The 12046-nt window shown below is 38.1% G+C and overlaps 1 protein-coding gene across 3 annotated transcripts in view; it reads left to right on the forward strand.

Annotated features, from left to right (window-relative positions):
- Window positions 1-12046, forward strand: part of GRM5 (glutamate metabotropic receptor 5) — a 283179-nt gene that overhangs the window by 1937 nt on the left and 269196 nt on the right. For all 3 annotated transcript variants that reach the window (XM_048076446.2, XM_013178154.3, XM_013178155.3), the window contains one exon: window positions 7436-8314. In XM_048076446.2, coding sequence (XP_047932403.1) covers window positions 7636-8314 — 679 coding nt within the window. In that variant the 5' untranslated portion in view covers window positions 7436-7635. The remainder of the gene's footprint in view (window positions 1-7435; window positions 8315-12046) is intronic.

The raw sequence follows: 12046 nt of genomic DNA on the forward strand, positions 1-12046 counted from the left end.
TCCGTGCCCTGGTTGCCGGAGGACAAGCAAGGCTATTGAGGGGCAAGCAAAGCAGCCTGTGGGGCACACCTCCAGAGGCTGCTGAGGCACCTGGAGGTTGGGGCACTGGAGGGCAGTGGGCACTGACCCTTCCCGAGGAGTGCGGTGTATGTGGGGCAGAAGGAGATGGGGGTGCTGCAATACCTGGGCTTGGTGATGCATGTGGTATATCCCTTCCATTCACCGGTGGGGATTTGCCTTGCCAGAAGGGGAGAATGGAAATGGGGTGTATTTGTTTTTCGTAGACAGCCAGGCTGAGCCCATCCGTGGACTTTTCTGTGTGACCTTGGGACAAATCACTTTGGCTCTGCTCGGCAACTCCCGTCTGCTCCTCATTTAATAATGGGAGCTAATGCCTCTGTGTGCAAAAATGATTCATTAAGGACTGAGTGTGACACCACTGGGGAGACAGAGACCTAAGAACCGGTATGCATGCACACATATACGTGTGCATGCCCAGCCACACAGTTGTAGCAGCGCAGGTAGCTATTCCGGGAGTTAACCTTGTCCAATAGTTTCCTCTCCGACCCAGCTCTGAGCACCCAATGCATTTATAACAAAAAGTGGTTCTGCAAAACAACAGTGACCACCGTGGCATTTTTTAACCACTGGTTGATTTTCAGATTATTTTTTTTAACCCCTTTCCCAAAAAAAAAACCTCCGGCGAGGTGAGCGCTGGTGCTGGTGCTGCTCAGCACCATGGACAGAGCCGGGGCAGGCGCCCGCCTCGCCGGGTGCCCGCAGCCCGCAGCAGCGCTGCCCCGCACCCCGGGGCTCCTTCTCTCCCGTCGTGCCACTGCCATTCGACCTCCCTCCCCCTCGACCAGGGCTTTCTGGTAGGCAGGGGTGGCTGGGAGTTGAGGGGCGACCGAGCGTTTTGTTTCTGCTAGTCCTAAGGACAAAGCGGGAGGACCAGCTTGAAAGCAGTGTCAGAGGACTGCTTTGAAAATACATCACTTTAAGCAATCCTAAAATGAGAAAGTGTATAATGAACTTAACTGCTGGGTTCTTTTCATTCTCTATATCTTTATTATTATTATCATCACAGTATTCCTAAACATCTCTATCACACACTAACATTTTGCGCATTCTCAAAGACTTTAACTACATGCTAATATTTATGCTATGTGATCAGGGACGCCAGCGTTAATCACTATTTCAACTGATCAGAGAATATTTATTGTGTCTCTGTATAGGTTCTTTGTTGTTTTATTTGCCAGCCAGTGTATCGTTGTCTTTTTGTTTGTTTGTTTTATATAGTGGTAGTACTGGAATGCCGCTCCAGTGATACTCTTGTTGTGACTTGCTAGAAGACAGATGTTCTTATGTTTTTTGGAATTGCTATTGCTTTTCCTTGATCACTTCCTCCAGATCATAGAGTTTTGCTAATTATTATAATGTCTAGGATTACAGCTGAAATCACACCAGAGCTATTAGTTTCTGTGTCATATGGTATAGCAGTAAGAAGTAGTATATTTAGCAGAATTGCAGGGATCATTGCAAGTTTTGCTGTGATGTTAAGCACCTACACATTAGAAAAAAAAAATGTTTCATTAACCAGAAATTGTGTGTGCATGTGAGAATATGGGGAAGAACTTCCTGGGATTGCTAAGGATCTTGCTGATAATTATAGCCTTCTATGTTTATTATCTATGAAGGCATGCATGAGATCTGCCCACTAGTCTGCTATTTTCTGTGGCTGCTCTGACCAAATGGTTAGAAATCTTCTGTGCTGCTTAGTTTCCTTCTATATCTAAGTGGAATTGCTGAAAACTGTTTCATAGTCTCTCCTGTTGTATAAGGCTGTTTCTTTTGTCAAAGGGCTTGATCCAAAACCTGCTGGAATTCATGGAGCTGATTTTATTATTTATTTTTTTTTTTAGTGAATGGAAAAGTTGAGTGGCAGTTGCAGTCTCAAAACATACCAGTGTGTTCATATTCATGTTTTGCAACTAAAGACTATTAGAGTGCATCAGGTTTTGTGTGAACAAATAAAATTACCTCTGAGTAATGTGTATGGGACCTTCTGCAATTTGAACCTTTCTATAGCATAGGGAACAAGGTTGTCAGAATAGTTTGAACCCAATGCTTAGTGTTTGCAATGCCAATAGTCAGAAGAATTGAGCAAAAGCTTAGCATCCTAAATGTACACTGTTTGCTCACATTGTCCCCTGTTGAGAAGAGCTGAGAGGTCTTTCTACTTATATAATCACTTTTCTAAGGTTGTTCCATCTTCTGTCTCCCAAAGATCTTCACTGCAAGAAAAGTGGCAGGGCTGACCCTGGACCAGTAATTCAGTAGCAGCCTGCTTTGTCTTCTATGATGATGAAACCTGGTTTAGTTCCTTGGGACAGATTGATTTGATTCATATCTATGCCTATATTGACATTTATTATCTCATATCTGATGGCACAGAATTAATTGCATTGTGTGCTGTAAATGAATGCCTGGAAAGCCTTTCATTGTCAGGTACATGGTTGTAGGCTATATATACATAGCCTATAAGTAAATCTGTCACTGCAAATCAATGGATTTTGGGACCATAATTTTTTGTGATTTTTCTGATTGGGAAAATCCTTTAAAGAGACGTTAAACTTAGGTATTTTTTAATAGATGATTAATCAGCAGCATTCTTCATGTGTTTAGCATGGAGCATATTTCCAAGTGCTTTCCTGGGTCGGGCCCTGAGTTCTCATTTCATCACAGCACTGTTCTGTGGTTCAATAATCTGGAATTTTATTTTTATTATTTATATCTACCTGAAGATTTAGAGACTCTGAACTACAGATTATAAGCTTACAAAAATGTAATCAATAAGAAACCTGAAAGTATTGCTCTTTTGCTCCTTCTGTTTTTCTTGATACAAAATACCTGAAGTCAAAACCTCCCTTTGCTGAGTTTGTATTTTACCTATAGAAACCACACAGCCAAAAGAATTCACTGTAAAAAAGACAGGTCCTTCACTCTGGGGTCACTAGTGGGCGCTGCTATAATAATGTAAGTCACAGGAAAGGGTTTCATTCTTAAGGTTTAAACAGTTACGCCTGCTGTAGTAGAAGACCTTATGAAAAGTCAGATGTGCCCCATGTATAAACTTTCAGGCACGTACATAGTGGAAATTAGCCCTCTGTGAACTGCTGTGGGATTTTTTATCAAGTTTTAATTAACACAGTTAGATATTAGGGCTCTTTTATTTGTTTTGGTCTGTTCAGACTGTAATTATAAATGGACTTGCATTTGAGGTTGAAGTAAATCATTTTAAGAATTAGATGATCTTTCATTGAATATTACAGATGCTCATTTTCTACTTGGTTAAACCTCAACATGAATTAGCTGGAAGTCTGCCCTAAAGGAACAGCGGAGAATTTCTCCTGACAGAGGCTGGCGTAAAGTTTTTCCTGCCAGGGAGAGCAAAGGTTAGAGGAATGTGTTGAATGCTTCATCATATCTGTGTCTTCAGTCACCTGAGTAGCCCTTAAATTTTCAGCTAGAGCAAGAGTACACAAAGACCAGATAGGCAGAATTATGTTTTCACCTTAACATTTCCATAGTTGTTCCAAGTGTGAAGCTAGTGCAGCAAAGTGCTGAGACTCAAGTGTCTGTCAGCTATTGTTATAGCATGTGACTTCAAGAATAGTTTATAGCTAGATCCATAGCTGAAATGTGATAGGAATCTTGATACACCAGTAATTAAGTGCCTGATTCCATTTTGTCTGTCCTTCAGTAAATTAATAGTAACTCCCTTGATGCTGAATAGTGTGAAAAATAAGTTTGACCCTAAATGCTGTGCATGTTGATTTGCTTGTCCACCAATTAAAACAAGTAAATGCAGGTAAATCATTAATTGGGAAACAATTTCTACTACTTTATGCATGTGTTTAAGAGTTCTCTGTCTATGATGCTATTGACACCACTGTTCTCAATCTGAAGTCTATAGCATGCGAAACTCCCTTTAAGGTTTAAGGAAACTCCTTTTAACTCCCTAATATTTAACATAGGAATTATATTTAAGCTTCCGAAGTTTTTACTTCATTTTGTTTTAGTAATCATACTGCTTGTAATAATAAGCTTCCAGGAGGAGGAAAGAATGGAAATCAAAATGTGGAATGACTTGTATGTGATTCTCTGGGAATAAGATAGCAGTACAATTGTACATTTGAACAGATAGATCCCTTGGCCATCCTCTTTTCAGGGAGGAATGGAGGAGTTCTCCAGGAAATGTAATTTGTGTGCTTAGTCTATTAACTCACTGCTCAGCCATCTTTTGTCCTAGAATGCAATACGTTACCTAACTACCCTTGTGGCACCTCTGGCATATCCAGTCATATCTAGGGAAGAATGACAGGCAATGGGCACAAACTGAAATACAGGAAATTCTGTTTAAATATAAGAAGAAAACAAACAAACAAACAAAAAAACCCTCCTTATTTTCAGTGTGCTCAGACTCTGGCTGCCCAGAAAAACTGGGGAGCCTCCAACCTTGGAGGTATTCAAAACCTGAATGGGCATGACTCTGATTAACCTGCTTCATCTGAACTTGCTTTCATGAGGTTAGATGGACCAGATGACCTCCAGAGGTTCCTTCCCACCTCAGCCATTCTGTGATTTTTAGGATTATGAGAGCAAGAGTAAGACCACAGAACCAGATCTCTATTATACAAATGCAAATCCATAGTAATTTAGTAGGCTCACTTAACCATGTCTGTATCAATTCCAGGTTGTTTCACCGCAACATGAAAGCCCACAGAAGACATTGACTTCAGATACTTTGGAGTCCTAAGCCTAATACTTTGTAACATAAGTAGTTTGCTTGGTTCAATTAGTAACAACATTGAAAATCTCAAGTAAATTGAATTTCAGTGTAGTACAGCAGGGTATGAGAAGACAGTTCATTAATACTGGAGCAACTCCAGTCAGCATCTGGCCCCTTCTTTTCCCTTAGATGCCATGGAGTGGAAGGATTTTTTTGCTTTTCAGACTTGCTCTTGGGCCCTAGGAACCCCTTAGCCCTGATATCTGCTGTTATTGTTGAACTAGAATTATAAAGGAGACCTTCAGCTTTACTTCATTCTTTATCCTGTAGTTTTATAGTGGACAGAGAAGAGCAAACAGCTATTCTTTGGAGTGAAGATGATAAAAATGTCCCTGCCCTCTCTTTCCCATATACCCTGTATAAAAATTGTTTAACCTAAAGATATAAGTCCAAGGACAGTATTAGTAAACCTGACCAGAATCCTTGGAATGTGTGCTGTAGAATTAAAATGGTGGATGAGGGCTGGATTCTTTTTGAGTCATAAGCTCACTCCACCCCACCCAGTCTCTCTCTATTTGTGCATATGCAGCTGCATAGGCAGCTAGGTTATAAAAAGACATCTAATTGTATATCCGGTTACAGTCTGAGGCAGGGCTAACTTTTGATCTCAATATAGTCGTGCTCTGTACATGTAGCTTTAATTTGAAGAGCTCAGAAAATTAAGCATCCATGTTTTAAATAGCAGAGTACTACGTCTGTTAAAATGCTAATAAGTTAATAAATATTTAAAAGATTTTAACAAAGTGATAAAACATTAAATTACTTGGAGGTATAGGAATTTAATAGCTATGATATTGTACAAAGATAAGCCCTGTCATTCATCCTTTAGACCGTTTACAAATTATGCAGTGTTGTCTTCAGAACCACAGAACAAACAACTGGAATACATAAGCAGTAGTTACATTCTGTAATTAGAGACTAATTAACCTGAATTGAACTGCTGTTATTCCACAGTGGCAAGGGGTTGCAGTATTGATAAGCCAGCTCTTCACAAACAAACAAACAAAAAAAAACGTTGAAGCATTCTACAGTTTTCTTAACCCTATTTCATTATTATCACTTTTTATTGCTAGAAATTAATATTACATGAACTTATTAATATTGCAATTAATATTACAAGACCATTTCTATGCAATGTTTTTAAAGATTTGGATTTCATTTAGGAATACTCACTGAAACTATTGCATGATGCCCTCTGTGTAAAAATTTTATAATCTATAGATGTCAAGGTAAAATAACAACTAAACAAGGCTAACCTCAATCAGGAAAATGTTTTTAGATTTCACTTTCTCATCTTCAGATTCAGGAAGATTTTCATTGTGGTACTGTATTGAATGATCTAGCTGCAAGTAGTAAATTCAAGATTAAACTCCTGCCAGATTTTGAACCTTGGAAGAAGCAGCAGCAGATTTCCCATGGCAAAGGGTTTCTTTCATTTTGCAACATCTGAGCACTGTCAGAGTTATGTTAATGGATTATAAATGACTAGTGGATCTGAAATGTATCAAAACTCCTATATTCTTTTTTATTACATTAGAAAGATTTATGTGAGTAAAACTGAGATCAGGCTCTGTCCCAGGATTTTGCAGCTTTTTTTTTTTTTTTCCCCCAATAATGAGACTGGGCATGCAGTTCACTAACTAGCTCAGCATCTTCCAAGATTTAAGAGTGTGCTCAACCTTCTGTACTGCCAATGGATCCACTGGATCCACTCGTAGGAGTAGAGCAACAGACAATACTTTAATGTGGTCAGTGATCAAGACCTGGTCAAACTATTGTTTAAGCACTACATTTAAAATGAGAAGCAGACTATTGTAAATCCACTGCTACGTACAGAACATTTTCAAGTACATTTTCAAGTTCTATTAATCACAATTTTTTGCTGATTTAAAATCAGTGAAAAAGATTTTACTCTGATTTGCTGTTTTAGAATTGGAAAGGATCTGTTGTTCCTCTGCTGAAATATTCACTGCAGAAACAAACAGAAATATTAATGAAGACATCAGTTTTCTTAATCTTAACTTATTTTAAAAGATCATTGGTTTCATGTTGAGGCTGACAAAAAACAACAGCAACAACAGCAAAAAAACACATTTTCAGATTGGAAGAGACATCTTCTTCTTTTCTTAACATATTTCAGGAAAGGCTTTATTTAACAGTAGAAGTTTCCTAGTGCTGTAGTTGATAACATGGCCCAAGGTACATTAGTGTGACGTATGCATTTGTGGGATAATAAACACCTGTAAATAAAGAGGGCTGTTTTCAAAGACATGCGTTAGGCGTGGTAGCATTTTTTCTTTGGAATGTAATACTTGTCTGTCTTTTGTGCTTGTGAAAATGTTTCACAAACGAGTTTTTAAACAAGAGTGTCAAAGAGAGAGACACTGATTTATAACAGCAGAAGTACAAGCCTAAGACTGTAAAACACTGAAGTATAACAAAGTTTTTCAGCTTGAAAATGGTGGAAAGAAATGTATTACAGTCATTGAGAGCTGCAGGAATAAGTACAACTTTAGAACAGATTACAAAGCTGACTTTATTGCTAATTTTAAAGCTCTTTCTCTTATTTATTCATTTTTGAAGGTTATGAGGATTATGATCACATGCACAGCTCTGCATAGCTGTCCACCTGAAGATGATGGTGACTCCTTAGAGAATACATGCAAACTCCTGGTTAATCATCAGCATTCTGCTCCTTTTATCTAAAAGATTTAACTGCTTTTCACCAGCTCTCCGGTTTTGTTCCACCATGTTGTCTCTACCAGCCTAAACCATTTCCTAAAATGATCCTTTTGCTGTTCCTTGCAATCCTGTTATTGAAGGAAGATGTCTGTGGAAACGTCGGGCTTTTGGTTTCTGCACAGGCCAATGAAAGAAGGGTGGTTGCACACATGCCTGGTGATATTATCATTGGAGCTCTGTTCTCTGTCCACCATCAACCAACAGTTGACAAGGTTCATGAAAGGAAATGTGGAGAGGTAAGAGAGCAGTATGGCATTCAGAGAGTGGAGGCAATGCTACATACCCTTGACAGAATTAATTTGGACCCCACACTTTTGCCAAATATCACACTAGGATGTGAAATAAGGGACTCTTGCTGGCATTCTGCTGTGGCTCTGGAGCAGAGCATTGAGTTTATAAGGGACTCTCTTATTTCATCAGAAGAAGAGGAAGGGATGGTGCGATGTGTGGATGGATCTTCATCATCTTTCCGCTCCAAGAAACCTATCGTTGGTGTCATTGGCCCTGGCTCTAGCTCAGTTGCTATCCAGGTACAGAACTTGTTGCAGCTTTTCAATATACCTCAGATTGCTTATTCTGCTACAAGCATGGACCTAAGTGACAAAACTCTGTTCAAGTATTTTATGAGAGTTGTGCCATCTGATGCACAGCAAGCACGGGCTATGGTGGACATTGTCAAGCGCTATAACTGGACCTATGTTTCTGCTGTACATACTGAAGGTAAGAGGTGGTTGTTGTCATTATTTTATTATTATTATTATTATTATTTTAATATATGAATGCCTTTGAACTACTCTGATGTGATCAAATAGCTAGATGATGACAGTTTGATATTTTATTTTTTTCCCCAAGACTGTTGTCAACCACATAGACTTTTATTTCATTTAATAGTGATTTCACATTCCCTAGGGTGAAGTAGCATCCCATTGATAACCACTGAAAACAGTTTGAAATACAGGACTGTGTGGTCTATAAGGCCACTTGTTATTAAACATGCTTACTCTGGAGTTTTGTAAGTGACCTTAACTTAATGTAGTTGGCATTTATTTATTTTTCTTAATCTATCAATCAGTATACTTATGTGGAATAATCATTTTAACTACACTGGTATCAATGTGTAATGAGAAAGTGTCTGGTCTTTCTAGTGCAGAAGAGAGCTAAATCACCATTTGAAACTGTAGCTGAACCAGAATATTTCCTGATTAGTATCTGAGCCACAGAAGCACAAATAACAGAAGACCTGAGGTTCTGGCAAATATCTGAATGCAAGTTGTCCCGGCTTCTTGAGATCAGTACTATTTCTGTCCTTTTTGTAGTACCCTATGGAGTATTGCAGCCACTTAGCCACTTCTTGCTCTGCATCTGGTCATTGGTTTTGGAAGCGAGCAAGGGAAGTCTCCTTGCATCTTCTTCACACACCATCAGGAGTCCAGAAAATCAGAACTATGTGCTATATTGCTTCCCTCTTTTTATTAATTTGAGATAGAGCTTAAGCTTTTTGCCTAGTGCTCAGAAGAGTATGAGGGAAAAGAAATGGAAAAGATTGCCTGAATTCATTATCCTTGTATTGACAGACTTGAGTGGTTTCATCTTGCTGTAAGTGACTAGAATTTCATACTGCCTTAAGAGCAAGTTTCACCAGTCCCTCTCTAATGGCACCACAATGTAATGCGTTTTCTGGAATTACATTCTGTGATGAATTTTAGGATCTCACCTCTGTTCAAACAGATGAACCTGAAATGGAAGATGCAGAATATGATCTGGAGAATGTAAAATGTTATTAAGAGATTGAGTAGTGGTGACAGCATTGCTGAACAGCAGCAGATGCTGCTGGCTGTATTACAACCAATAGAAAGCAGATTGTCCTTCCCACACACAGAGTATGCTTCTCTGGCAGACTTTATATTCAAAGGCCTTTTTGGGGTGATGCTGGTCTGATGCAAGTATGTAGAGATCATTTTCCTCCTAAAAATATGTAGAGAGATAATTCTATATATATATACACACACATACATGTTAAAGTTTAGAAGTTTAGATGTAGATTTTTGTAACCATCCTTCCATCATGATAAGACTGGTAAATAACTTCACTCTCTTTTCTATGAGGATGCATGAATATATTAGCAGTTTAATATAATAATGTACAAATCACCATACACCATATCATGTAATGAAAATACTCTGTGCCAGCTGATGCCTTTGGCATGGCTTAGTGTGCAGCCTTCATTGCACAAATGTGTTTGAATAACATCATGGTCAAAAATGTGGCCAGTGATGTGCTGCATTAGTTTAAGTTTGAATATTCTGAGTACTTTGATGACTCATCTAATTTTTGTTATGAACAACTTTTACACTTCTGTTTATTGAGCAGGGATGCTTATGTATTCAGTTTGGGAACTGTCAAGCTCGTATTGAGGTCTGAGTGCACAGAGTGAGAATACTTTTGCCGCTTCACATGGACACTACTTGGAGCAGATGGTAACATATGGCATGTTAATCTCATGGCAAAGGAACTTCGCACTGTGCATTGGAAAGAAGGGAGTAAGGACACAAGAATAAAAGCTGGAGATAGCTGCTATAAGACAAAGGTAATAAATGTCAGGGGAGCTGGATGTGAATAAAAACAGATGAATGATATATTTCGTCAGTAAAATGTGCCTACTTCTGCCTATATTGAAGTGGACAAGATAGGTGGTACCATTAACTTAATACCTGAGACCTCATACCATTCATACCATATTTACGAGAGTATAATTCTGGACTTCAGTGAATGAACATTAAACTCAGATTCTGTGAACCTTATGATCTATTTGCATGGTCTGGTCATGATGATGAATATGTTCTTCAGTCAAATAACACCATACAAATGTTTTCTAACTGTAGAACAGATGGTATTTATAATAGGATAGACAAATACAAACTGAACAAGGTATTTATCTGAAACTTGGTGATGTCTGATGTTCTGGACACTTTCCAAACATTATGGAAGATGTTGTCCCTTACAGAAATAGAAAGATTAAAAAAAAAAAAAAAAACCACGCAAAGAACAACAACTAAAAACCACCACCAATAAGAAGGGGATCCTTTTTAGCCCATTTATGTGCTGTCTACATCTGGGGAGACTCGTGCATGGACAGGATAGTAGAGAGGAAAATTTGGGCCTGTGTCTGAATTTTGGGTGGTTATGGTTGGCATGCAGATGTACCATGCAGCTCGAGCACCTTGGAGCTTTGTCTCAGATTTTTCTTGCTTAACCACTTAGCACCACAAAACTAAGTGGAAATTGTTGCAGAAACTGGGGAGAATCTGGCTGTCTGCCACAAGGCACAAAGGACTGTTTGTTCACCTCATGTCACATGTGAAAACATTCCCTGGTCTTTCCCATAGATCAGAGAAACGTATACAATTTTATCTTCTCCCATCATTGAGGTGCGAAGACCTCTTTGAAAGCCCATTTGAAGTCAATATGCTCCCTTTGACTAGAGTAACATTTGGATCAGGCCTTCCTAGTCAGAAACAAGTTTAGTCCCTGCAAGTCAGAGCATAAAATTTGCCTGGAGGTGAATGAATTAATAATTTAAAAGATACTTTTCATTTTCATTTCAAACCATTTGTTTTGCCTCTCTGAATGGAGTAAAGAGGTAATATATGCTGGAAAAACACAACCACACAAAAGTACAATTGAAACACAATAGACCAAATTTATTGGGGGTGGCAAGGGATAAATTTCACTCCAGTATGTAAAAAGTGTGATTTACTTTTGAACACAGCCTTAAGAAATAAGCCACTCTGTTAACATTTTCTTTAGAGAGGTATCAGGTAAGCATGGGATCAAACTCGTCCTCAAAGTGCTTTCTTTTTAATAATGTTTTCCTCCATTTAAATTTATCATAAATGCATATAAAGAGGTGATTCACCTTCATTTTCTTAGGACATACCCTGGCAAGTGTAACAAAAACAGGACTTTATTTTCCTTTAGATAAGTTTTATTTCTCACATTTCCTTTCATATTTGTTCAATTGTGCTTGGTTACAAGACTATTTTTGCCTACATCTCTTGCTACCAAGTAAAGAGCAAAATGAAAATTAGTCATAGTCTGTGAGAATAGAATGAAGAAATGAATGAAAGAACTGCAACAAGTTGACCTTAAACTTGCTGCTTGGAATAAATTGTGCTTATATGATGTGGAGATTTTCCTTTAGAATCTAGATTTTTTTCCTTTATATTCAAACTATATAATATTCAGAGACTTTGCTTTTCACACAATATCATGACTCAAAATTAGATTAATTGGATTTTTAATCATTGGTGATATTATTTATGCCTTATATGCTTATATTTATGCCTATATATAAAAACACATAGAAAAGATATACCAAAAATCATTGTTACTCCATGCAAAAAATTTCAATTTCAATGAAAATTTATTTCTGAAAACCTGTTTCTGAAAGTG

Source organism: Anser cygnoides, chromosome 1 (assembly GCF_040182565.1).
Source record: "Anser cygnoides isolate HZ-2024a breed goose chromosome 1, Taihu_goose_T2T_genome, whole genome shotgun sequence".
In the NCBI taxonomy this organism is placed as follows: Eukaryota; Metazoa; Chordata; class Aves; order Anseriformes; family Anatidae; genus Anser; species Anser cygnoides.